The sequence below is a fragment of the Molothrus ater genome, chromosome 24 (genome assembly GCF_012460135.2).
Source record: "Molothrus ater isolate BHLD 08-10-18 breed brown headed cowbird chromosome 24, BPBGC_Mater_1.1, whole genome shotgun sequence".
Classification (NCBI taxonomy): Eukaryota; Metazoa; Chordata; class Aves; order Passeriformes; family Icteridae; genus Molothrus; species Molothrus ater.
Window position 1 is genome coordinate 3,544,769 of NC_050501.2, and position 24,765 is coordinate 3,569,533.

Here is a 24,765-nt window from a genome sequence, read left to right on the forward strand (position 1 = left end):
CTCATCCTGCAGCAGAGAACCTCAGAGCAGCAGAACCCTCAGAGGCCCTCAGAGACACTCAGAGAACCCTTCAGAACCCTCAGAGAACCCTCAGAGAACCCTCAGAGACCCTCAGAGAACACCCAGAAGCCCCTCAGAGACCCTCAGAACCCTCAGAACACTGAGAGAACCCTCAGAGAACCCTTCATAACCCTCAGAGAACCCTCAGAACCCTCAGAACCCTCAGAGAACCCTCAGAGAACCCTCAGAGACCCTCAGAGAACTCTCAGAGCAGCAGCCAGAAATGACCTCTTGTCCAGTCTGGCAGTGTCACAGATGCACTCACTTTCCTTCTGCTTTCTCTGTGAGTGCCTTTTCTGCTTTTTGCTTGTGCTGAGATATTATCAGAGGCTGCTGAGGCCCCGGGGATGAGTGAGGCCCCTTCTGTGCCAGCTGGGAGTTTGTGGGCACTGCTGGGTGTGGAAGATGCTGTGGTGCAGAGCTGGGGACAGGCACAGCCCCTCAGCTGCACCAGGGGAGGGACAGGGATCCCGGGGGTCCCTGGGCAGGCTCAGCCTTCCACGGAGACACCTCCGAGAGAGGCAGAGGGTTTTGCAAAGCAGGAGCTGTAGAGGGATGGAATTGGACCAAAATAGTGCAGGTTTTTAATGCAGAGTGTCAGGAGCCAGGAGATCCCTCTGTCTGTCCTGGATTGCCCAAACCCCTGCCAGGGGGCTCAGAGACCCAAAAATGCCCCTGTGGGTTTGATTATGACCCATGGAGCAAATTACCAACCTTAGATGAAGATCTGCAAGCCATGACAAATTAAGTAGAATGAAAGTGAATTTGGCACAGGATGAAAAAAATAGATTTTTGGGGTTTTTAGAATGGGGATTCAGGGGGCAAGATGGAGGGAACTGGGCATGTCCAGCCTTTCTCCTTCTTCTCCTTCTTGGCCTCCATCTTCTGCTGTGATGGTGGCACTTTTAGATTGGTTTAAGGTAGAAGCTCACAGTCTAACATAGGTGATAGGTATTGGGAAGTTATTGTAAATATTGTACAGGTAGTTTTTAGTATAAAAACTAACACCACCCCAAGGGCTGGAAACAATTACCAGCTTTGTGTGAGGAGTTACAAGCCACAAGAGTTTGAATAGAATGACAGTGAATTAATCACTATGACAGGGTGAAAAATAGATTTTTGGGGTTTTCAGAATGGGGATTCAGGGGGCAAGATGGAGGAATCTGGACGTGTCCAGCCTTTCTCCTTCTTCTTCTTCTTCTTCTTGGCCTCCATCTTCTGTGATGGTGGCACTTTTGGATTGGTTTAGAGTAGAAGCTCACTGTCTAACACAGGTGATAGGTATTGGGAAGTTATTGTAAATATTGTACAAGTAGTTTTTAGTATAAAAAGATAACACCAGAGTGCCTCTGTCTGTCCTGCTGAATGGACTTCGGCTGGACAGGAGAAAGAATTTTATAGATAAGAAACAATAAAGAACCTTGAGACCGAGAACCGAAGAGCTCTGACTCCTTCTTCAAGTGCTGGGCTGGGAAAAGAGACTTCTTAAAATATCTTAAAATAAACTGTGAGCAGCAGAGACCCCGACAGTAGAGGAGAAGCAAGTCCTTTAAGGTGGGCTAGGGGATGTGGGGCAATTGGCACTCCCTGTGCAGAAGCAGAGTGGGGTCGTCCCCTCAGAGCCACTGTCCCAGCCAGAGGAGCCCAGAGAACCCCCTGTGGGTGTGAAGGAACCCTCTGCTTTCCATCTGGAGCATCTTGGCATCTTCTCCTGCCAAAACAGGGAACTTCATGTCCTTTTGTACTGGAGAGAAACAACCTGTTTGGGATTAATTTAGGATCAGCCTCAAGAGCCATTAGCTAAAGAAAACCAAAGCTGCAAATGAGCTCCTGTCAGAGGGGGAGGAAATGCAGGACTTGGTGCTGGGTTTATTGAGCAGGTTTTAGTGTGCTTGACACTGAAATTGCAGATGTGTCTGCAATGACACCCGTGGCAGCAGGGAGCTGTGAGTGTGTCCCTTTGCCTCCAGCCAGCCCCACTGCTCTGTTGGTTGGTCACTGCTGTGCTCTAGCCCTGCTGCTGCATCTGGAGCTGTTTATTTTATTTTTATATTATAAAATTTGGGTTTATTTCTCACTTGGAAACTTGACCTACAGCTGTCAGCTGAGGCTGCACCACTCCAGTATCAGAGAGGAGGTTTGCCTGCTCAATGTGCATGAAATACACATTGGGTTCACCAGATTTTTTACTCATCATGCAGATTTTGGGTTCTGTGCTCATCATGCAGATTTTGGGTTCTGTACTCATCATACAGATTTTGGGTGCATCAGATTTTTTTTTAATACAAAATACAGATTTTGGGTTCATCAGATTTTTTACTCGTCCAGTCAATGGAGCGATGTTGTCCCTGACAATGTTTGATGGCACTTGAGAGTTTCCTAGAATAGAAAGTTTAAAAAAAAAAGCTCTAAATATAAATAGAAAAAAGGTCTTGGATATGGAGACTTGCAGCAGGGACTGCTCAGCAGCTGCCAACAAGCAGCACCCGCTCACCACCCTCCTGTGAGACAGCAAAGGTCTCAGGGACATCGTTTACAAATAGGAAACCATTTAATGAGGTGCCAAGGAGAGCTCAGGATGAATAAAACATCCCTGCACATGAGCACTAACACACACCTGGGAAAGCTGCAGGAAGGTGAGTTTCCCCTCCTGCCTGAGTTTGGGTCTCTGTTTTGCACCTCTGTGCTCACAGCTGCCCCCACACAAGCTCTGTGTGAGGAATTGATGAGGATCTCCTGGTCCCTGTGTCTGGGGGGTGCTTGGCGCCCTGTTCTGTACCCATACCCCTGCCCTCCTCTTCCTCAGGGCTGCCAGGTCCGTTCTGAGGCGCTGAGCACTCCGGGGCTGATGCCAGCAGCTCCCAGGGACACTCAGGGACCTCCCTCCAGTGGGGGCTCCTGGCCAGCAGAGCATTGAAGGGGAACTGCCCTGGCTGAGCAGGGGACCCAGGAGGGCTCCAGGAGCCACCCCAGGGCTCCTCACACCCTTTGGAAGAGCCTGTGCCCTGTGGCTGCCAGCTCAAAGCCTGCCAGCTTGGGGACACTGCCAGGGTCCCAGGGGCTGCCTGCAGCTGGGCACACACCCCTGGCACAGCTCTGCAGGGCACCCGGGCCCTGAGCAGCACACCAGCCCTGGGAGAACCAGGGGTGAGGGTCCCTCATGGCTGCTGGCCCTCGGGGGGCTGGTGGCCACCAGCTCCTCTGTGTGGCTTGTACAGGAGCACAGGCCAGGGCTCCTGGGAGCACCTGAGCCCCTGTGCAGGCTCTGCCCACCCCAGCGGCCATGGTGGGGCTCAGGGAACATCTGAGCAGGATCTGCTCACCCCAGCAGCCATGGTGGGGCTCAGGGAACATCTGAGCAGGATCTGCTCACCCCAGCAGCCATGGTGGGGCTCTGGGAACATCTGAGCTGGCTCTGCCCACCCCAGCAGCCATGGTGGGGCTCTGGGAACACCTGAGCAGGATCTGCTCACCCCAGCAGCCATGGTGGGGCTCTGGGAACATCTGAGCAGGATCTGCTCACCCCAGCAGGGATGGTGGGGCTCTGGGAACATCTGAGCAGGATCTGCTCACCCCAGCAGGGATGGTGGGGCTCTGGGAACATCTGAGCAGGATCTGCTCACCCCAGCAGGGATGGTGGGGCTCAGACACCTTTCCTGAGCCCCTTTGCAGGATCTGCTCACCCCAGCAGTCATGGTAGGGCTCAGGTGCAGGCTCTGCCCACCCCAGCAGCCATGGTGGGGCTCAGGGAACACCTGAGCAGGATCTGCTCACCCCAGCAGGGATGGTGGGGCTCAGACACCTTTCCTGAGCCCCTTTGCAGGATCTGCTCACCCCAGCAGCCGTGGTGGGGCTCTGGGAGCACCTGAGCACTGATGTCCCCTGTTGCCCTGCCCAGAGCAGGCTCTGCCGTGTGTTCACCCTGCAGGAGGAGGCGCGGGGAGCTGAGAGCACAGGGAGCAGAGCTCCCAGGCTGCTCAGGGGTTGCTGCAGGGCAGGTGTCCCAGGCAGTCCCACCACAGCCATGCTGCTCCCCTGAGCAGGAGTGTTTCCTCCTGCTGCACAGCCAGCAGTGGAAAAACAACCAGGCTCTGAGCTCTTTGCCTTCATGCCTTCCCCCCTCCAGAGGATAATAAGCTGCTTTTAATATCTGACATGTTTATTAACAGATGCAGTTGTGACAGCTGATGACTTCATGTGCCACTTACCACTGAAATGTTAGTAATAACTCGGAATTAGCTGTCATAAATTAAAAAAAAAAAAAAAGACTACAAAGACAACTGGATGGTGTGTCACTCTGCAGTAATTTACTGAGACCCTGCTGGCTCTGGATGCGAGGCTGGAAGGTCCTTTGTGGAGCTCCAGTCCGGGTTTTGCAACAGCCACACAATATTTTGGCTGGATATTGTCTTAGGAGGTGGTACCAGTGGGGTGGAATTCCCTCATGCAGGAGTTTGCACTGGATGCCTTTACAAAGCTGCATACTCTGGTAATAATAATAATAAAAATAATAACAACAACAATAATAATAAAAAAGCCCCCTAGAAGGTGGATGGGGACGGAGTCTGCGGATTGAGAGCAGGATTTATGGACGTGCAAATTGCTCTGAGGTGATCACGAACTTTCTGCTTTGCAGCGTGGGCTGACGGAGTAGGAGCCAGCCCGAGCTGCGATCCCGCACATCGCAGGAGGGTTTGTTCCTCTGTGCCAAACCCGGGACCCCCTCAGGAACCTGCCTCAAAAAACGAGCCACCAAAACCTCCAAACGCAGGACCAGGCTTCTCCATGAACTCGCCATGAATCTATTTTTCGTTTTTTTTGACAGAAACGTGCGCGTAACTTTCTCTGGAGGAACTGAGGAATTTTGTAGTTGTTCTTGTAGCGTTTTAAACCCGAGAACCCAGTAGAGTCTTTTCTGCAGGGATGAGGGAGTGACAAGTTGAAGGTAAGGGCTTCAAGCATGCATGTTTGTGTGGATGGAGCTTTTTGCAAGGCGGGCTGCTAATGAAGAACCCGAGAGCCGTGTCAGCATCTGCCCGCGGGCTTGCCTTGTGCAACGTGGATAATGAGCGCAGACAATGAGAGCTGAGCGGGATCACAGCACCATCTGTGGGATCCCCTTCCTCCCTCCCTCCCTCCCTTCCTTCCCCCGAGCTGCTGGGGCTTGCAGGGGAGCTGGGCTGATCTCTGTGTGTGCCCTGGCACCGTGTTAGCATCTGGGCTGGGGACAGAGGGACAGAGGGACAGAGCTGGGCTGATCTCTGTGTGTGCCCTGGCACCGTGTTAGCAACTGGGCTGGGGACAGAGGGACAGAGGGACAGAGCTGGGCTGATCTCTGTGCGTGCCCTGGCACCGTGTTAGCATCTGGGCTGGGGACAGAGGGACACAGGGACAGAGGGACAGAGCTGGGCTGATCTCTGTGTGTGCCCTGGCACCGTGTTAGCATCTGGGCTGGGGACAGAGGGACAGAGGGACAGAGCTGGGCTGATCTCTGTGTGTGCCCTGGCACCGTGTTAGCATCTGGGCTGGGGACAGAGGGACAGAGGGACAGAGCTGGGCTGATCTCTGTGTGTGCCCTGGCACCGTGTTAGCATCTGGGCTGGGACAGAGGGACAGAGGGACAGAGGGACAGAGCTGGGCTGATCTCTGTGTGTGCCCTGGCACCGTGTTAGCAACTGGGCTGGGGACAGAGGGATGGGGACAGAGGGACAGAGCTGGGCTGCTGTGTGTGTGCCCTGGCTGCTCTCTGTGTGTCCCCTGCACCGTGTTACCACCCTGGGCAGGGACAGAGGGACACAGGGACAGAGCTGGGCTGCTCTCTCTGTGTGCCCTGGCTGCTCTCTGTGTGTCCCCTGGCACCGTGTTACCACCCTGGGCAGGGACAGAGGGACAGAGGGACAGAGCTGGGCTGATCTCTGTGTGTCCCCTGGCACCGTGTTAGCATCCCAGGCTGGGGACAGGGACACAGCTGGGGTGTTGATCAGCTGGCTGAAGCTCCTGGCTGGTTCTGGGCCAGCTGTGGGCTCCAGCTGTGCCCTCTGCCCTCCCCCTGGTGCCAGGCACGGGGGCAATGGGAGGATGAGCAGGTAATTTGCTGCTGGCTCAGTCCTGCTGTGGCTGCACCTAAGGCAAGGCTGCTGCCAGGCACCCATGGAGAGCATGGGGTAAGTGCAGCTCTGTGCAGCTGGAATGGGGGATCCGTGGGGAGATAATTAATAATTATAATAATTAATAATGGGGACGATGGCAGTAATTAGAGTGGTGTGAGCAGCTGGTGCTGGGTGCAGTGAGGGCTCCTGCAGCCCAGCTGGGACACAGCTCCCCAAGGGTCAAGGTGGCTTCAGCCTCGGTGCTGATGGAGCCAGGTGCTGTGAGATGTGGCTGGGGGGGTCACTGGGCTTGGAGTATTTTATAGTCTCAGGCATGTGTGGTCCCCTGAATGGCCCTGGGAACCCAGGAAGGGCGTTCAGGTGGTGTGGTTTGGGTTTAACGAGGCACTTTACAGTGAAAGGCATTAAAATAGGGTAATACAGGCAATAATCCAGGCAGACAAAGGGGATGGCACGACTCTGGAAACATAAATGATCTTCTTCTGAGGTCCCTTGTAACTCTGAAGTCTGCCAAAATCCCCCACTTTCATTTGCCTTTCTTTTTCTAGTTTTTCTAGTCTTTCTTTTCTAGTCCATGTGTGCATGCACGGAGCCCACACCCTGCTGCACGGGGGTCAGAAGGTACCCACACTCAAAAATCTGTCACCTGGAGGTCTGTGAGCTTGGGGCAGCGCTTAGAATGCTGGGGTGGCCAGATCTGTGCTGAGATCTGCCAGGGACTGAATGCAGTGAAGCCTCTTTTTGGAGGGCTCTCCATTCACAGCGACTTTGTCTGAGCTCTGTTGGTGACCCCAGAGTGGGTGAACCCCTGCCTCCATCCCTCACCCCGCCGTGGGGCCAGGGCTGTGCAGGCTGGGTGGGACGACGGCAGCAATGCCAGGGCTGCAGCACGCCTGGAAACCACCCTGGAATAAAGGATCAGCTCCCCCGGCCCTGCGCGGCCGCTGCCAGAGCAGCAGCACCACCCTGAGGGACGCGGCAGGGAGGAGCCGGGAGCAGGGACGCGCTCGGGAATGCAGGGCAGGGATGCCCTGAGCATGACCAGAAGCTCTGCAGATGCAGGGATGCCCTGAGCACGGCCAAGAGCTCGGGAAATGCAGGGCAGGGATGCCAAAAGCTGTGGAGATGCAGGGATGCCCTGAGCACGGCCAAGAGCTCGGGAAATGCAGGGCAGGGATGCCAAAAGCTGTGGAAATGCAGGGCAGTGATGCCCTGAGCACGGCCAAGAGCTCGGGAAATGCAGGGCAGGGATGCTCGGAGCACAGCCAAAAGCTGTGGAGATGCAGGGATGCCCTGAGCACAGCCAAGACCTCTGGAGATGCAGGGCAGGGATGCCCTTGGCACAGCCAAATGCTCTGCAGATGCAGGGATACCCTGAGCATGGCCAAAAGCTCTGGAAATGCAGGGCAATGATGCTCTGAGTGCAGCCAAAAACTCTGCAGATGCCCTGAGCACGGCCAAAATCTCCGCAGATGCAGGGCAGTGATGCCAAAAGCTCTGCAGACACAGGGCAGGGATGCCCTGAGCACTGCCAAGCCCAGCTGGCTGTGCCACCCTGTGCAGGTTTGCTGCTCCCAAATCTGCAGTCAGACCCCAAACACAGAGCTGTGCCTGCTGTACCCAACACACACAGGTTTGCTGCTCCTACAGACCCCAAACACAGAGCTGTGCCTGCTGTACCCAACACACACAGGTTTGCTGCTCCTACAGACCCCAAACACAGAGCTGTGCCTGCTGTACCCAACACACACAGGTTTGCTGTTCCTTTTACTGCAGTCAGACCCCAAACACAGAGCTGTGCCTGCTGTACCCAACACACACAGGTTTGCTGTTCCTTTTACTGCAGTCAGACCCCAAACACAGAGCTGTGCCTGCTGTACCCAACACACACAGGTTTGCTGTTCCTTTTACTGCAGTCAGACCCCAAACACAGAGCTGTGCCTGCCAGGGTGATTCCAGTGCAGCTCCAGCTGCTGCTCTGGTTCTGTGGAGAAGCAGCAGGCACAGATCCTGCAGCCTGCCTGCCTCAGGGCTCTCCTTCTGCAGAGCAGCCTGTGTGCTGGCATGAGGGCCTTGGGAATCCCCCTGTAAAACATTTCCTGATGTTTTACAGGGCTGAAGCTCTCTGCTCCTGGAGGGAGGCCTGTGGCACTGGGGTTGTTTTGGAGCAGCTACTGTGGGGCTCTGAGCTGGAGCTGCAGGGGCTGGAGCAGCTCCCAGTGCCAGGGCAGGGCACGAGCAGCAGCCCCTCCTCAGGGTGTCACAGCACAGGGGATGCACTGCAGGAGCTGCTGGAGGAAGTCAAACCTCAGCAATGCTGTGGAGAGCTCTGCTGCCAGATGGGGCTTTTATTATTTTTATATTTTTTTTTTTCAGTGAAGTTTATGGGGTTTTTGTATGATAAAAACTTTTTTGATAGTTTTGTTCATCATTTGTCGCACACACACTGAAGTGTGCAAGGTATTACTACTAATATAATTGCTAAAACACGTAACACATATAGACTTATCTTGCAAAGTTTTTTTAGCTAAGATGTAAAGTTCTATTTTTGGAACAAATCATTGGGATGGGTTTTTTTGGCGCAGCTACTGTGGGGCACTTATTGGGCTTTTATTTTTGGGGCTTGGGGCACTTATTGGGGCACTTTGGGGCACTTACTGGGCTTTTATTTTACTGTTGAGCACTTATTGGGCACTTGGGCTTTTATTTTTTTTTACAGTGATGTTTATGGGGGTTTTGTATGATAAAAATTTTTTTGATCATTTTATCATTGGTTGCATACACACTGAAGTATGCAAGGTATTACTACTAATATAATTATATAATTATATCTATATAATTATAACACATATAGACTTATCCTGCAAGGTTTTTTTAGCTAAGGTGTAAAGTTCTATTTTTGGAACAAATCATTGGGATGGGGTTTTTTGGGGCACGAGCAGCAGCCCCTCCTCAGGGTGTCACAGCACAGGGAATGCAGTGCAGGAGCTGCTGGAGGAAATCAGACCTCAACAATGCTGTGGAGAGCTCTGCTGCCAGATCGGGCTTTTATTATTTTTATTTTTATTTTTTTTTCAGTGAAGTTTACGGGTTGGGGATTTTGCAGAACTTGGCGCTGGGATCTGATATCAAATGAGGACCTTCTGGTTCGGAAATGGGACTGAATGCAGCCCTCTTTTATTGCCTCAGGGATTAGGCAGAACAAAGTGGCTCTGCCTGTGCCTGTGCATGTGCAGAGCTGTTTGCCAGAGGCACGTGAGACACCCTGTGGCAGCTGGGATGGCTGAGCCAGGCCTGGTGGGACCTTCCACTGCACAGGGACTCACAGAGCTGCTCCTGGAGCACCTGCCCTGCTGATGGACTTTCCCTGAGGGACTTTCCCAAAGAGAATGAGGCCCCAAACCTGCTCCTTCAGCCCTTCCCCGCCATGGGGTCACCAGCACAGGGCACAGGGCACAGGCAGAGCAGGCAGCGGGTTCAGGGAGCACCAGGGCACATCCCTGCGTGTGCTGTGGAACAGGGAATAACCAGGGATAACCAGGGATAACCAGGAATAACCAGGGATAACCAGAGATAACCAGGAATAACCAGGGATAACCAGGAATAACCAGGGATAACCAGGGATAACCAGGAATAAACAGGGATAACCACGGATAACCAGGGATAACCAGGGATAACCAGGGATAACCAGGGATAACCAGGGATAGCCAGCTGCCATCTCTGGTGTTTGAGGGGCCTGTTGAAAGCCCCACAAAGGCAGGCTGTGGAGTGAGCAGCATAGAGCTGCTGCTGCTACCCACAACCTTCCAGAGCTGGAGTCTGCCCTGGGGCTGGGAGGGTTTGGGGTGGTGTGTGCTGGGTTTGGAGCCCTCAGGGTGGTGTGTGCTGGGTGTTGGAGGCTGTGGGATGGTGTGTCCTTGGTGTTGGAGCCCTCAGGGTGGTGTGTGCTGGGGCTGGGAGGGTTTGGGGTGGTGTGTGCTGGGTGTTGGAGCCCTCAGGGTGGTGTGTGCTGGGTGTTGGAGGCTGTGGGATGGTGTGTCCTTGGTGTTGGAGCCCTCAGGGTGGTGTGTGCTGGGTTTGGAGTCCTCAGTGTGGTGTGTGCTGGGTGTTGGAGCCCCTCAAGGTGGTGTGTGCTGCGTTTGGAGCCCTCAGGGTGGTGTGTTCTCGGTGTTGGAGGCTTTGGGGTGGTGTGTCCTTGGTGTTGGAGCCCTCAGGGTGGTGTGTGCTGGGTGTTGGAGGCTGTGGGATGGTGTGTCCTTGGTGTTGGAGCCCTCAGGGTGGTGTGTGCTGGGTGTTGGAGGCTGTGGGATGGTGTGTCCTTGGTGTTGGAGCCCTCAGGGTGGTGTGTGCTGGGTTTGGAGCCCTCAGTGTGGTGTGTGCTGGGTGTTGGAGCCCCTCAAGGTGGTGTGTGCTGCGTTTGGAGCCCTCAGGGTGGTGTGTTCTCGGTGTTGGAGGCTTTGGGGTGGTGTGTCCTTGGTGTTGGAGCCCTCAGGGTGGTGTGTGCTGGGTTTGGAGCCCTCAGGGTGGTGGGTCCTGGGTGTAGGACTGGGAGATGTGGGACCAAACAAACCCTACAAAACCATGACTCCTCCTGCAGGAAGCCCCTCTGTGCATGTTCACACAGAGGAAATTCAAATTCTCCGTGCAGCTCCTGGAAACCCAAATTCCCCAGCTCACAGCTGGGCTGTTGGCAGTTCCCAGGGGTTCATTCCTGCTGTAACCAGGTCTGTCCTGCCTCCAGCATCTGGTCCTTCTCTCCAAGGCTCAGTAAACCTTTGGAGAGCCTGTTTACATTTGGGATCCCTGGTAGGTTCAGCAAGAGGCAATATATCAGCAATTTAGTTATTGTGGATTAGGTCTCAAATGTCCTGGGGATATAATGTTGGTCTTTCTCACCTTGTGTGTAGGAGGACTAATGGCAAATTATCTGGATGGTTTACATTTTCTGGTTTGTATTGCAGCTCCCAAGGACCAATTTATCCTGATTGAATTGCAAACAAGGCTTAGTGCCATCTCAGATCCAGGGGCCAGGTCTCTCCATAAATGAACTCAGAACAATTCAGGTTACCCCAAATTCTTCCTGTAGATTGGATAATGGCATAAATCCTGCAAATGTTTAGACTGGAAATTGTTTGTAGCAACCTGAGCTTGACTGATGGCTGCAGTAACAGAAAGAATCATAACTCGTGTCCTGCAGGGAGGGTGGGGAAGGCAGTCCAGCCAGACAGCTCCCCACAGACCCCCAGGTGCTCGTGGGGGGATTGGGGGACCTGTGGCTCATGTGGGACCTGCCAAGACAGCACCTAGAGTGCCTTTCTGTGCTGAGGCAGCAGCTGTGGCCAAGCCCAGGCTCTCTTTGGGCTAGAAAGCAAGGAAACCAGGAGGGAGAAGTGTGTGACCGTGTTCACAGGGGTCTTAGGATGAGGGAAGAGATGAGGATCTGACTCCATGTTTCAGAAGGCTGATTTATTATTTAATGATATATATTATATTAAAACTATACTAAAAGAATAGAAGAAAGGATTTCATCAGAAGGCTGGCTAAGAATAGAATCAGAAAGAATGATAACAAAGACTTGTGGCTCGGACTCTCTGTCTGAGCCAGCTGGGCTGTGATTGGCCATTAATTAGAAACAACCACATGAGCCCAATCCCAGATGCACCTGTTGCATTCCACAGCAGCAGATAACCATTGGTTACATTTTGTTCCTGAGGCCTCTCAGCTTCTCAGGAGGAACAATCCTAAGGAAAGGATTTTTCATAAAAGATGTGTGTGACAGAAGTGTGTGCTCGCTTGGTTTGTGCTGCAATCTCAAGGTTTCCGTGGCACTTCCTGCCCTGGCTGCCCTCAGCAATGGGGTCCATGAGTTTCATGCTGGCTCTTGGCACACCGGGGCCGTGTTTGCCCCATCAGGACATCCATCCCTGCTGCTGTCCCCACGCTGGGGGCTGTGCCAGGCTGGCAGTGTTGTGTAAACACGGCGGAATGAAACACTGGGAGCGGCTCCTTGGGGACAGTCCGGGCTGTGCTGCACTGATGCCATCCCCAGGGTGCTGTGGCTGTGCTGGGCATGGGGACTGTCCCACAGCACCTGTCCAGGGGACCCTGCTGACCCTGCTGCCCTCCAAGAGCGGAGGAGCTGTGTGGATCCCCCTGTGCTCAGCTCCTTGAATGCTCCACCAGCCCAGCTGGAGCACTTGACAGTGTTTATAAAGCAGCTTGCAGCAAACAGGCTTGGAAGTGCAGAACAAGTCGGTGTTTACACAAGTGACTAATTATTTATTTGAAAATCCTGCAGAGGAGCTGTGGGCTGTAATGACAAGCACATGGAGAGTGCTGGGCTCCTGCCCCGGCAGGGACACAGGGGACACAGGGAAAGGTTCAGAGCCACCAGGACTGGGGACAGGGAAAGGTTCAGAGCCACCACGGTGGGGGGACAGTGAAAGGTTCAGAGCCAGCAGGGTGAGTGGGACAGTGAAAGGTTCAGAGCCACCAGGACAGGGGAACAGTGAAAGGTTCAGAGCCAGCAGGGTTGGGGGACAGTGGTGATGGCCCAGGTGAGTGCCAGGAGTGTTCCTGCCATGGGCAGCCACAAGGCTCAGCAATACCTGGGTCACACAGTGAAAAGTTCAGAGCCACCAGGACAGGGGAACAGGGAAAAGTTCAGAGCCATCACGGTGGGGGGACAGTGAAAACTTCAGAGCCACCAGGACAGGGGGACAGTGAAAGGTTCAGAGCCACCAGGACAGGGGATAGTAAAAACTTCAGAGCCATCAGGACAGGGGGACAGGGGAAGGTTCAGAGCCACCAGGACAGGGGGATACAGGTGAGCCAGGCACACTGAGTATTTGTGCCACGGGCTGCCACAAGGCTCAGCAATTCCCAGGTCACAGCAGCCCAATGCTGCTGGGGCAGCCCCCTCCCTCCAGGTGCTCTGCTGTGTGGCCATTCCCCCTCCGGTGGGCTGGGGCAGGGGGTGTTGTGCCAGTGGCCCTTCAGCAGGTCCCCGAGGCAGGGTGGGGCAGGGAGGGGACAGCCCCGTGGGGACCATCCCAGGCAGGGTCCAGGCTCACTCCCAGCTCTGTCGCCAGCAGTTGTTTGGGGCATCGGTGATTGCGCAGTTATTAGAAAGGGATTAAAACAATTTTCTGTTTCATTTGACTTCACAGAGCAGATGTTGTCGCCTCCATTCCAGCACAATGTCTGCTGTTGGCAGGGCTTGGCTCTGCCAGCTGCAGAGAGGAGTGGGGCTGGCTTGGCAGGGCCAGAGCTCTCGGTGCAGCGTGGAACTTGCCCTTCCTTACACAGGGCACAGGGAAAAACACTTGAAAAGTACAGGGGAAATGCCAGGAGCCAGCTAAGCAAGGGTTTGGGCACTCTCAGGAAAGGATGCGGAGTCCTGGCTGGCAGCTGGGCTTCCCTTCTCTCTCCCCAAGTTCATGCAGAGCTGTTGGTTTGGTGCCAGCCTGTGCTGCTGGTGCTGCCATCTCACCGCTCTGTCCTGCCAGGCACACTGGGCCACTCTGTGCCATGGCTTGGTGAGGGCAGTGCAGTCTCTCTGCCCCATGTTGGGTTCTCTGCCCCACACTGGGCTTGCTGCCGCACACCAGGCTCTCTCTGCCCCACACCAGGCTGTCCCTGTCCCATGCCAGGCTCTCTGCCCCTCTCCAGGCTGTCTCTGCCCTGTGCCAGACTCACTGCTCCATGCTAGGCTCTCTGTGCCACGCTCTCTGCCCCACACTGGGCTTGCTGCCCCACACCAGGCTCTCTCTGCCCCACACCAGGCTGTCTCTGCTCCATGCCAGGCTCTCTCTCTCTGCCCCACACTGGGCTCTCTCTGCCCCACACCAGCCTCTCTACCCCTCTCCAGCCTCTCTGCCCCACACCAGGCTCTCTCTGCCCCACACCAGGCTCTCTGTGCTGGTGAGCCCGGGGCAGAGCAGCTCCCGCTCTCAGCCCTGTGCAGGCAGCGCTGACCCTGCCCTGTGCCTCGGGGAATGAACGGGAGATGGGAGGTTTGGAAATTCCCTGCGAGCAGAAAAGCAGCAGTTCTGGGCAGAGGATCCCACCCCGTCCCCAGACACACCAGGCTGGCTCTCTGCTGGGCTCGAGCCCCAGAGGTGCCCCCTTGATGGGAAACATCTTGTGTGCCTGGAAACATCTTGTGTACCCACAGCAGCCATCTGCCCCTCAGGGAGGGCAGCCCAGGGGTCTGGCTCTGTTTTAAACAAGTTCCAGCCATAACTACTGTTTGCAGCACTGGCAGATGGCAAAGATGCACTGAGCATTCAAACTGGTCATTAGTCTCAAGCTATGTCAGGGAAGGGATAGGCTGGATATTAGGAAAAAGTTTTTCACTGGAAGGATAATAAAATACTGGAATGCTCTTCCCAGGGAAGTGGTAGAATCACAATCTCTGGATGTGTTTAAAAAAAGCCTGGACATGGCACTTGGTGCTATAGTCTGGGTGAGGTGTTAGGGCATAGGTTGGACTTGGTGATCTTAGAGGTCTCTTCCAACCTCATCATTCTGGGATTCAGTAATTCAGTGATTCTGTGATTCTGGGATTCTGTGACTCTGTGATTGATTCTGTGATTCTGGGATTCAGTGATTCTGTGATTCTGGGATTCAATGATTCAGTGATTCTGGGATTCTGTAACAGGGACTCATGGATGAGGCTGGAGCACACTTCTCCCCACACCACTATCTGCCAGCACCCCCAGTGCACCCCACAACCCCCGTGCTCACCCCAGCCATCATGGGAGTGATACTGTCTGTCAAATTAACCCATTCTCCTCTTCTTTTGCAGTTCCTGCCAGCATCCCTGGAAACTGTGAGCCCCTAACACCCACAGCTGAGCCCTGGACAGCCCTGGGGCCGAGCTCCTGCCCTGCTGACAGGGATGAAGGCAGAGCCATGTTCCCTGCTACCTGAGCTGGCTGGTGCTGCTGCAGCTTGTGGATATGGTGCCAGCCCTGGCTCTGTGCACAGACTCTCAGCTCTGAGGATTTAGGGGCAGCAGAGCCCCCAGCTGTGGAGCACGCTCCCCCAGCCACCCCAGCACGGAGGGGCTGCAGCTCTGGAGAGTTACTATGCAGCTTGGACTGCTTGTGGTGGTGGTTTTTCTGAGCTCCATGGATCCAACCGGCAGCAGCAAAGTGGTGAAGGGCAAGAGGCAAAGACGAAGTATGTATGAAATGCTTTTCTTCTCTGCTTCCTCTGGTGATGCTGTGCTGGTGTGAGTGTGTTTACAGCATCACAGGGGGCTGGGCAGAGCCTGTGGTGCCCCAAGAGCCTGCAGAGATCCCCAAATCCCACCCACCCTGTGCCCTGACCTGTCCCCTGATGTAAGAGCCGAAATGAGAGATGTGGGACTCCAGGCTGCTCTCCAAAATGCAGTTTATTCCATCGAAGAGTTCCAGCAATCCAGGGTTGTGGGTGACAGAGCTGTGCCTACAGCTGTCAGCTCCAGCTGCAGGCAGGCCTGGAGACCCTTTGGTTTAGGTTACAATGCATTCTAGACTTTTCTTTTGGTTACAATGCATTCTAGACTTTTCTTTCCTGATCATCTTAATACAGTAGAACCAATCTATACCTGAACTTTTATCTATAGCCTATCATAACTACTATAATTACTATCTTCATGTTGCTATTCTCCAATCACTCAAAGTTAGTACATTACAGTTTAAGCCAGAAGTTGGTTTTCAGTTTTTCTTGCAGTGGAAAATTCTGAGACCTTTTTTCTACTTGCAGCTTTGCTGCCTTGTTTGCCTGTGCTCTCTTTCTGCTTGGTAAAAACATCTTCTTGTTTGGGGTGGGTTTATCCTTTGCTCTAAGCCATAAAAACCCCTTCTAACTAACACACCCTTTGCCTCCTTGGTTATCCAGTGAGACTGGCTCAGCAATTCTTTTCTTCTATATCAAAACTTGCTTCCATCTCTATTCCTTCATCAGACTCCACATTTAAAAATCTTTCTGCTAAGCACACATATCTGTGAGACTTTCTTGTCAAACTTTCATCCTTCCCAGCACCCTGAGGTCATGGGGGGGTCAGTTCTGCCTCCAGCCCAGAGGGTCCCTGGAGGGGCTCGTGCAGGGCAGAATTGGCACCAGAGCAGCCAATTGCCCTCCTTTATGTTATGCTCATGTTAGAGCTGTTTTACATTAAAACTGGTTTAAATTAAATTATAGAAAATTGATTTCATATTAAAACTGGGACTGCCGAGCCCTGGGAGAACAAGGAAAACCTGACGTCATGGCTAATGCTGCAAAGGGCAATTTCCAGTGGGAGCCCAGTTTATACCTTTGCCATGGAGACAGAGCTTGGCACCAGAGCCCAGCGCTGCAGGAGGGATGGGGCTGATCCCTGGGGGTCCCAGTCCAGACCAGGGGACCCTGCTGGCAGCTGGGGGCTGAGGAACCCCTGCCTTTGGTGTCTTGTCCCATGGCTGACGCAGCCACAGGCCTGGAAATGGGGCTGGGACAGGCAGCACGGGCTGCCAGGTCATGGCAGGGGGACAGAGCAGCTCTTGGGTCATGGCACAGGGACAGAGCAGCTCTTGGGTCATGGTGAGGGGACAGGGCAGCTCTTGGGTCATGGCACAGGGACAGGGCAGCTTTTGGGTCATGGTGATGGGACAGAGCAGCTCTTGGGTCATGGCACAGGGACAGAGCAGCTCTTGGGTCATGGCAGGGGGACAGCAGCTCTCTCACCTCTAGTTCTGACACTTGAGCACTGTACTGCTCTGTGCTTGCTTTTGAAGTGTAGTAAACATGGTATTTAAAAGAATACATCTTTTAAATACACAGCTTTTCTATAAACAAGGACATGGCTTGCATAATAAACTAATAAAAATAACCTGCATTCTAAGTCTGCAAAGAATGCCATTGGTTTCAAAACAAGCAGCATTTTATATGATAATTGAAAGCAGAAAACTCTCAAGACATGGGATTGAGTATTTTTATTGGACTGAATGTAGGAGCTGAGAACACATCTCTATTTTGGGGGCAGTGACACCTCCTGACTGCTAGAGAGAATTTAACATAGGCAGGGTCAGGGTGAGATCCAGCCTGGGACAGAATTAATGGAAGAGTTTTGCTCCAGGGCCATGAACTCTGCTCCTCAGCATGGAGGCACTGCAGGGGCGGCAGCAGGAGGTGCTGAACCCCTTGGACATACCCATGTTAGTGTGTGCCCCACATGGGCACCCGGGATGGGAGGCAGAGGGATGGGGTGGGCAGTGCTGTGTCCTGGGCAGAGCTGGTGGCTGTTTCAGGGCAGTGCTGGGTCCCTGGGCACGGCTCTGGCTGTTTCAGGGCTGGGGTGGGTCCCTGGGCACAGCTCTGGCTGTTTCAGGGCTGGGGTGGGTCCTTGGGCACAGCTCTGGCTGTTTCAGGGCTGGGGTGGGTCCTTGGGCACAGCTCTGGCTGTTTCAGGGCTGGGGTGGGTCCTTGGGCACAGCTCTGGCTGTTTCAGGGCTGGGGTGGGTCCTTGGGCACAGCTCTGGCTGTTTCAGGGCTGGGGTGGGTCCCTGGGCACAGCTCTGGCTGTTTCAGGGCTGGGGTGGGTCCCTGGGCACAGCTCTGGCTGTTTCAGGGCTGGGGTGGGTCCTTGGGCACAGCTCTGGCTGTTTCAGAGCTGGGGTGGGTCCCTGGGCACAGCTCTGGCCGTTTCAGGGTCCTGCTCCTCAGCACAGCCATGTTGTGACTCTTGTGCCCATCCTTGGCACAGCTCTGGCTCTGTGGCATCCCTTACCAGTGTGCCAGGGCTGCAGGGCCCTTGCTGTGCCCCCGTTCCTGCCCTTCGTGCCACTGGTGCAGTGGTTTGGGGGCACAGCTGGTGCTGCAGAGCCCAGCACTAACCAGGGCCTCTCTGCTGCTCTTCCAGTCAGCACGGAGCTGAGCCAGGGCTGTGCCAGGGGCTGTGACCTGTGCTCCGAGTTCAACGGGTGCCTGAGGTGCTCCCCCAAACTCTTCATCCTCCTGGAGCGCAACGACATCCGGCAGATCGGGATTTGCCTGCCCTCCTGTCCCCTGGGCTACTTCGGCCTTCGCAACACGGACATGAACAAGTGCATCAGTGAGTGTGGGGCTGGGAGAGGCTGTGGGGAGGGCTCTGCAGGGCAGCACCTGCTGTGGTATAGGAATATTTACCAATAGAGCTGGACAGGACGTGCCTGAGCTCGTCTGGCCTTGCTGCTGAACCAAACAGCAGCACTGTGGTGTTTCACCCCAGAAACACTTTTGGCTGGCTGGGTGCGTGGTGTTTCACCCCACAGACACTTTTGCCTGCCTGGGTGTGTGGTGTTTCACCCCACAGACACTTTTGCCTGCCTGGGTGTGTGGTGTTTCACCCCACAGACACTTTTGGCTGGCTGGGTGTGTGGTGTTTCACCCCACAGACACTTTTGGCTGGCTGGGTGTGTGGTGTTTCACCCCACAGACACTTTTGCCTGGCTGGGTGCTGCAGTTGGCACATGGGGACAAGTCCAGGCCTGCAGGAGCTCTGGTGGTGCTGGGATGGAGCTTCCCCCCATAACAGGGGCTGCTCCTGGGGTTTCCCTCTGGCAGAGAAGCTTTAAGGGGATGGTGAAGGAAAGGAGTCGGTTCTGATGGAGGGTTTGGATCCAGAGCTTTATTCTGGCCCTCAGGCCTCTGAATGCAGCACCAGCTCCAACAGAACTCCCTGAGCCCGTGGCTGCTGCTCCTTTAACCCCGGGGAGAGGGGCAGGGAAGGGGCAGGGAGGCACCAAGCAGGGACAGGAGGGGAGGGACAAAGGGACAAAGGACACCTGGATGGCCCAATGCCCCCCAGGGGTAGAGGGCATCCTTTGGATCTGCCAATCACTCGAGGCCCTTTTGGAATTCCAGGAGTGACAGACAGTGCTGGGAGGGGAAAGGAGAGGTGACTGACACACCTGGGAGGGAATTATCAGGGCAGGGACCCGAGGTTCTGGGGTAAACCCTGAAATCACAGCACAACACTGTGGCTCTGGGGAAGGGGTGAGGCAGGGCTGAGCATGGCAGCCTGAGAACAGCCCTGCTCAGCACTGCACAGGCTGTGGATGTGGGACCTTGCAGGACCTCTGGGCAGTTTTGTTACTGGTTGCCCCACTGGCAGCCTTTGGGAGGAGGGAGATCCTTTCAGGCACTTAGTGCCTCTTTTCCTGCTCTACTGCTCACCAGCCTCAGGCAGCTCTGAGTGAAATCCCTGACTTGAATCTTGTAGCCAGAGCACCAGAAAGAGCTGGACATGGAGGCAGGGGATCACTGCCCTGGCAGGTCCATGCACAGCACCCTCACAGCCAGCTTTCCATCCAGCTCCCTTCCTATGCAGCCTGTCCTGCAGCTGCAGCTGGAGCCAGGGCTGTATCCTTTGCACTGTCCCCTTTGGCTGACTGATCTCAGCTGAACCCCAGCCCAAAACCTTCCCACCCTGCCTGATTCTGGCCTGGCAGGGGCTGCTGCTGGCTGGCTGTGAGAGCTGCAGCACAGGGCTGTCCTGCACAGGGGATGGTGCAAAGAAAACTCACTTCTGAGTGGCACAGCCAGGCCTGGCAGGATGCTCAGAGACCTGGCTGCTGCGAGACCCCTGGCTTGGCAGCGTGGAGCTTCTTGAGCCTTCTGTTCACATCAAACTACATGATGGCTTTGGTGATTTTTTTTTGCCTTTTTTTTCTTTCCCCCCCCCCCCCAGAATGCAAAATTGAGAACTGTGAGTCCTGTTTCAGTCGAAACTTTTGCACAAAATGTAAGGAAGGTTTGTATTTGCACAAAGGGAGATGCTACGTCACGTGCCCCGAAGGCTACGCTGCTGCCAACGGCACCATGGAGTGCAGCAGTCCTGGTAAGCAGCCCTGCACTGCCCTGTCTGCCCTGGCTTCTGCTGCAAGGGGGTGGAGATGATGATCCAAACCCCTCAGGGTGCCCTTTGTGGGGCAGAGCCCTCTGGGAACCAGCCTGGATGGGGAGCAGCCCCTGGTGGTTGTGAGCTGTGACCCAGAGGTGGTGTGGTGTGGCAAGGAAGGGGTGCTCAGGGATTTAGGAACCTGCTGGGGAAGCACAGACTCGAAGGGGTGCTCAGGGATTTAGGAACCTGCTGGGGAAGCACAGACTCGAAGGGGTGCTCAGGGACTTGGGAAGCACAAACTTGAAGGGGTGCTCAGGGATTTAGGAACCTGCTGGGGAAGCACAGACTCCCTTGCAGCCTAAGGTAGGGGAGAGATGCAGTGCTGTGCTCTGGGGTGGCCTGGACCAGGAGTTACAGCTGGGCTCTCTTGTTCTCTGCAGCACAATGTGAAATGAGTGAGTGGGGGCCGTGGGGGCCCTGCTCCAAGAAAAGGAAGCTCTGTGGCTTCAAGAAGGGCAATGAGGACCGGACACGGCGGATCCTGCAGGCGCCCTCTGGGGACGTGTCCCTGTGCCCTGCCACCACGGAGGTGCGGCGCTGCACGGTGCAGAAGAGCCAGTGCCCCGAAGGTGAGCAGAGCCGGGGGGCTCCCATCCCTCCCCACGCCCCAGGGAGCTCAGGGACAGGCAGTCAGCCAATTGTCCAGTGTCACAAATGTGCTGGGCAGCTCCTGGCTCCTCTGAAGTGCAGGGGATGGGGATGGGATGGCACCTGGGAGTGCTGCAGGTGGAAGGGCCACAGCTTGTTGTGTGCCACAGGTTTGAGCTATTTTACAGAATTCACAGAATGGCAAGGCTGGAAGAGACCTTCAGGATCGATTCCACCCCATGCCAAAAAAACCCCCATTTTAGTTTCTTCCCTGGCCAGAGAGCAGCCAGGGGTGCATGCCTGTTAATTCCATTAACTCAGAATGCCTGCACAGCCTCCAGGGGGGTGATCCTTGGCACAGCTTGTTGTGTGCCACAGGTTCCAGCTATTTTACAGAATTCACAGAATGGCAAGGATAGAAGAGACCTTCCAAATCATTGAGTCCAACCTGTGCCAAAAAACCCATTTTAGTTTCTTCCCTGGCCAGAGAGCAGCCAGGGGTGCATGCCTGTGTGCTGCCATGATAGGAGCTCTCTACCAGAATAGGTCTGTTTTTCCCAGGAATTAGAGCCTTCAGGATGAATGGTGGTATGGTTATCTTGTTACAGAATGGACAAGGATTGCAGCTGTGCTGATTGTTCTGAGGGGAGAGGGCTCTGAGCAGTGATTAAATTAACAGGAATTAACCAAGGGGACAGGGTGAAGGGGACAGCACCAATCTGTTCCCCTCACTCCACCTCACGTTGCCCCTTTGCTTTACTGCAGGGAAAAGGAAGAAAAAGGAAGAGCAAGGAAAGCAAGATAATGGGAATAAAAATCGGAAAGACACCAAAGACACTAAGTCTGGCACCAAGAAGAGGAAGAACAAACAGAGAGGGGCCACAGTGCCCACGACACCTGCTAGCCCTGCCCAGTAGCTGGCAGTGTGTCATGGATGGCAAGACTCCATTGCTGCTATGTATATGAAAGCTTTATTGAACAGAGCACTGCTACACCATGTAACGTGTCCAGAGACAGACATATACTCCAGACTGACCCACGGACTGACAGAGGCCACACACACACCCTGAAGGAGGCTGCACACACACACACCCTGCCCAGGGCTGTGGGAGAACGCTGCTGAGGAGTGGGAGCAAAGCCACAGCGTCCCCAGGGCTCTGTGGGGACACTGCAGGGAGGAGAGGTGGAGCATGAGCCACTGAAGGACCCAGACATGGGATTGATTTCATGATCAAAGGCCTCAAATGGAGCCCAAGCACACAGCCCCACTCAGCCAGGGGATGAGACTGAACCCACATGGCCACTCTCCCTGACCTGGGACCCAGACACACACAGCAGGGGCCTCTTTCTCTTCCTTCACCCTTTATTTTGTGTTTTAAGCTGTATGACTTTATCATTGCAAATACATGTTTGTGGTAAGAGGTCAGTGGCATCTGCCCTGAATCTGCTTCAAAGAATTATTTCAAATTAAAAAAAAAAAAAAAACAAACCCAAAATCAAAATGACAACCAGCTTCCTGAGTGTGTGGTTCATACCTTGGCCCCTATGGAGGCTGGTGTCCCACAGGACAGAGACTCACTTGTGGAAGGGAAACTCACCAAAGCTTTAAGAAAATCCCAGGAAATGCTGCCAGCACAAATCAGCCGTCCTGTGAGAGGGACTCCAGCTGCACCCCGAGGAACTCCCCACTGAAGGACCCACTTAACACACAGCAGATTGAGAAAATGAGAGGTTCCAACAAACCACAGGTTGCTGAAACATTTCTTTAATGCATACAGACTGTGACTGGGGTCTGCTCCAGCAGCCATGCTCTTCTGCCATGGGCAGTGGATCCATACATGTGCATTTTTTTACCTCCTTTTTATCTGCAGTGCAGGTTTCCATTACACCTTCTGCACTTGTTTCATACACACGATTCCTGTAGAAATCAATGGAAGTCCTATGTGCAGAAAAGCACATTGTGCAGAAAAGCACACTGTGACTCTGCTCGGCCAGTCCCAGCTGTGGGACAATCCCGGGTTGGGGACAGCTGGTGCCACCCTATGTGTGGCAGGAGGGAGGCAGGTGGGAGGGGAAGGCACAGCTCAGGTCCTGCAGGAGAGAAACAAATTTATGAAGTGGGTAGAAACTACCTGTGTGCATAGCACTGGCTGGAATTCCCTGGATTCTCCTGCTCTGCCAGAGCTGACAGCTGGGCAGAGGAACTGGGACAAGGACAGTGCCAGGCAGTGTCCACACCCTGTGTGGCTTTGCTGCCTGCTCTGCTCAGGGCAGTGTCACAGGGGGGCTCCCCCTCCCTGCCCTGGGGTTTTTAAAAGTGATTTCTCTGTATAAATACATAGAGACACATTTCATTTCTCTGGAGTTCAGCAGAAGCTCTCTGCTCCCAAGGGATGTGCCATGGCTCTCAGGGTGGATCAGGGACGTGCTGCTGGAGCTCCAACTCCCCTGGTAGGGCAAAGGGCAGGGGAAACTCACCCCGACTAACCCTGGTGAATCCAATCTTGGCTGTACTGCTTCCATACCATCTCTGCTCTGAGGTTTGGAGCCAACAGGAGTGCAGGAGAGAGCTCCTGTCCCTCTGAGGGTCACCTGCCCACACCCCCAGCCCTGGTTCTCTCCTGTGGCTCTTGGTGACCACTGAGGACTCAGCTCTGGCCAGGACACCCCAGCTCCCTTCACCCCAGGGCTGGCTTGGCTCGGGCAGGACGTGGAGGCTGCACATTGTTTGGGCTCCAGAGCTGTACCAAGCTCTCCCTGACTGCTCTGCTGGCAGAAAAACCTTTCAGCCTCTGGTCCACTTTGTGTTTAAGTAAACAAGAAGCTGTTCCATCTTTGAAAGGGGATTCCATTTCAGCACAATGATAAACGACCAGCATACCAAGCAGGAGGAGAAAGAGGTTCTTAAAAGTCATCCTTTAAGTTGTTTATGGATCATGTTCATATGATTTCTGAAAGCTTCCCAGCTGAATGATCCAACCTTGCTCTATTTTCTAGCCTGTGAGAGGAATATTTTGCTTGTAAGCAGAACCATTTTCCTTTCCAGTTTTACCAGCATCCACTGGTGAAGCTCAGCTCCCTGTGCCTCCCTCCTGGAGCCAGGTCCCCAGCGAGCTCTCAGTGAGGATTAAGGAAAAGAGAATGCATTAGGAAAGTTTCCTACATGAGGCTCTGGTAATGACTTGATTCCCTACAGTAACTCCTGGCACTATTAGCACAACTATTTCAAAACTAAACTGCATGTAATAAATCAACAGAACCTATTTTAGAGAACTCTAGGGATTATTAGAAAATCTGACAAACTCCTTTCTGTTGTAGCCTTTCCCCTACTTTCTTCCTTTTTTTCTGAGCAAAATGGGAAGAAAAAGGGACAAAGGCAACAGGAAGTTTAAGATGCATCTTAAGAATATCCAAGATTTTTCAGTAGGGGTGATTTTAAAATTAAATTGTTTTAGAACAATTAGGAGAAAAAATATAAAAAAATAAAATCCAATTTATTTTATTTCTTTTTTTTTTTGAGTCAGTTCAAGAATTGTGCTTATTCCCACTCCCAGAGAGCTGGTTCAGTTATGAATTTAGGAACATTTTGCCTTTGACCAACATGAACTGCACACTGAGCTCCCCAGTCCAAGCTGAGATGTCCTTAGCTGGGTGATGTCACCTCAACTCACACACATGTGAATGCTCTCTTTCCATGCACTAAATTACCCTCTTGTGGCGTTGTCTCCATGGCATCAGTGTAAAATACATGTCTTTAAACAAATAAATCAATAAATGGGTTTGCTGAACCAGCTTCATTTGTTTATTCACCAAAACTGGAGTCAAACCCAACTGATCAAAAATGTCCACACACTCCTCACACAGGAATTCACTGACTTTCCACCCCCAGAGAGGTGGAGGTAATGTATATACTCCTTAGCCCATGTTTATGTTTAAATGATTTCTCACTCAGGAGAAATTTTAGCTTTGATTAAAGGAAACAAAGTAGGATAGTGAGAAAAAGGTTATCTCTAAAATTATGGTTTGGATTACATTGTCTGAGAACACTAAGAGGGATAATTTAAATATATATTTACAAGTTTTATGAAGTCAATAGTT

At 53.6% G+C, this 24,765-nt stretch overlaps 1 protein-coding gene across 1 annotated transcript; it reads left to right on the plus strand.

Moving 5' to 3' along the window:
- The first annotated feature begins 15,262 nt into the window (after nucleotides 1-15,262).
- On the plus strand, nucleotides 15,263-22,519 carry RSPO1 (R-spondin 1). The gene is made up of 5 exons (XM_036397139.2): nucleotides 15,263-15,356; nucleotides 18,058-18,249; nucleotides 19,867-20,016; nucleotides 20,460-20,648; nucleotides 21,433-22,519. The coding sequence occupies exons 1-5, from the start codon at nucleotides 15,263-15,265 to the stop codon at nucleotides 21,582-21,584; spliced, it is 777 nt and encodes a 258-aa protein (XP_036253032.1). The 3' UTR covers nucleotides 21,585-22,519.
- Nucleotides 22,520-24,765: the final 2,246 nt, after the last annotated feature.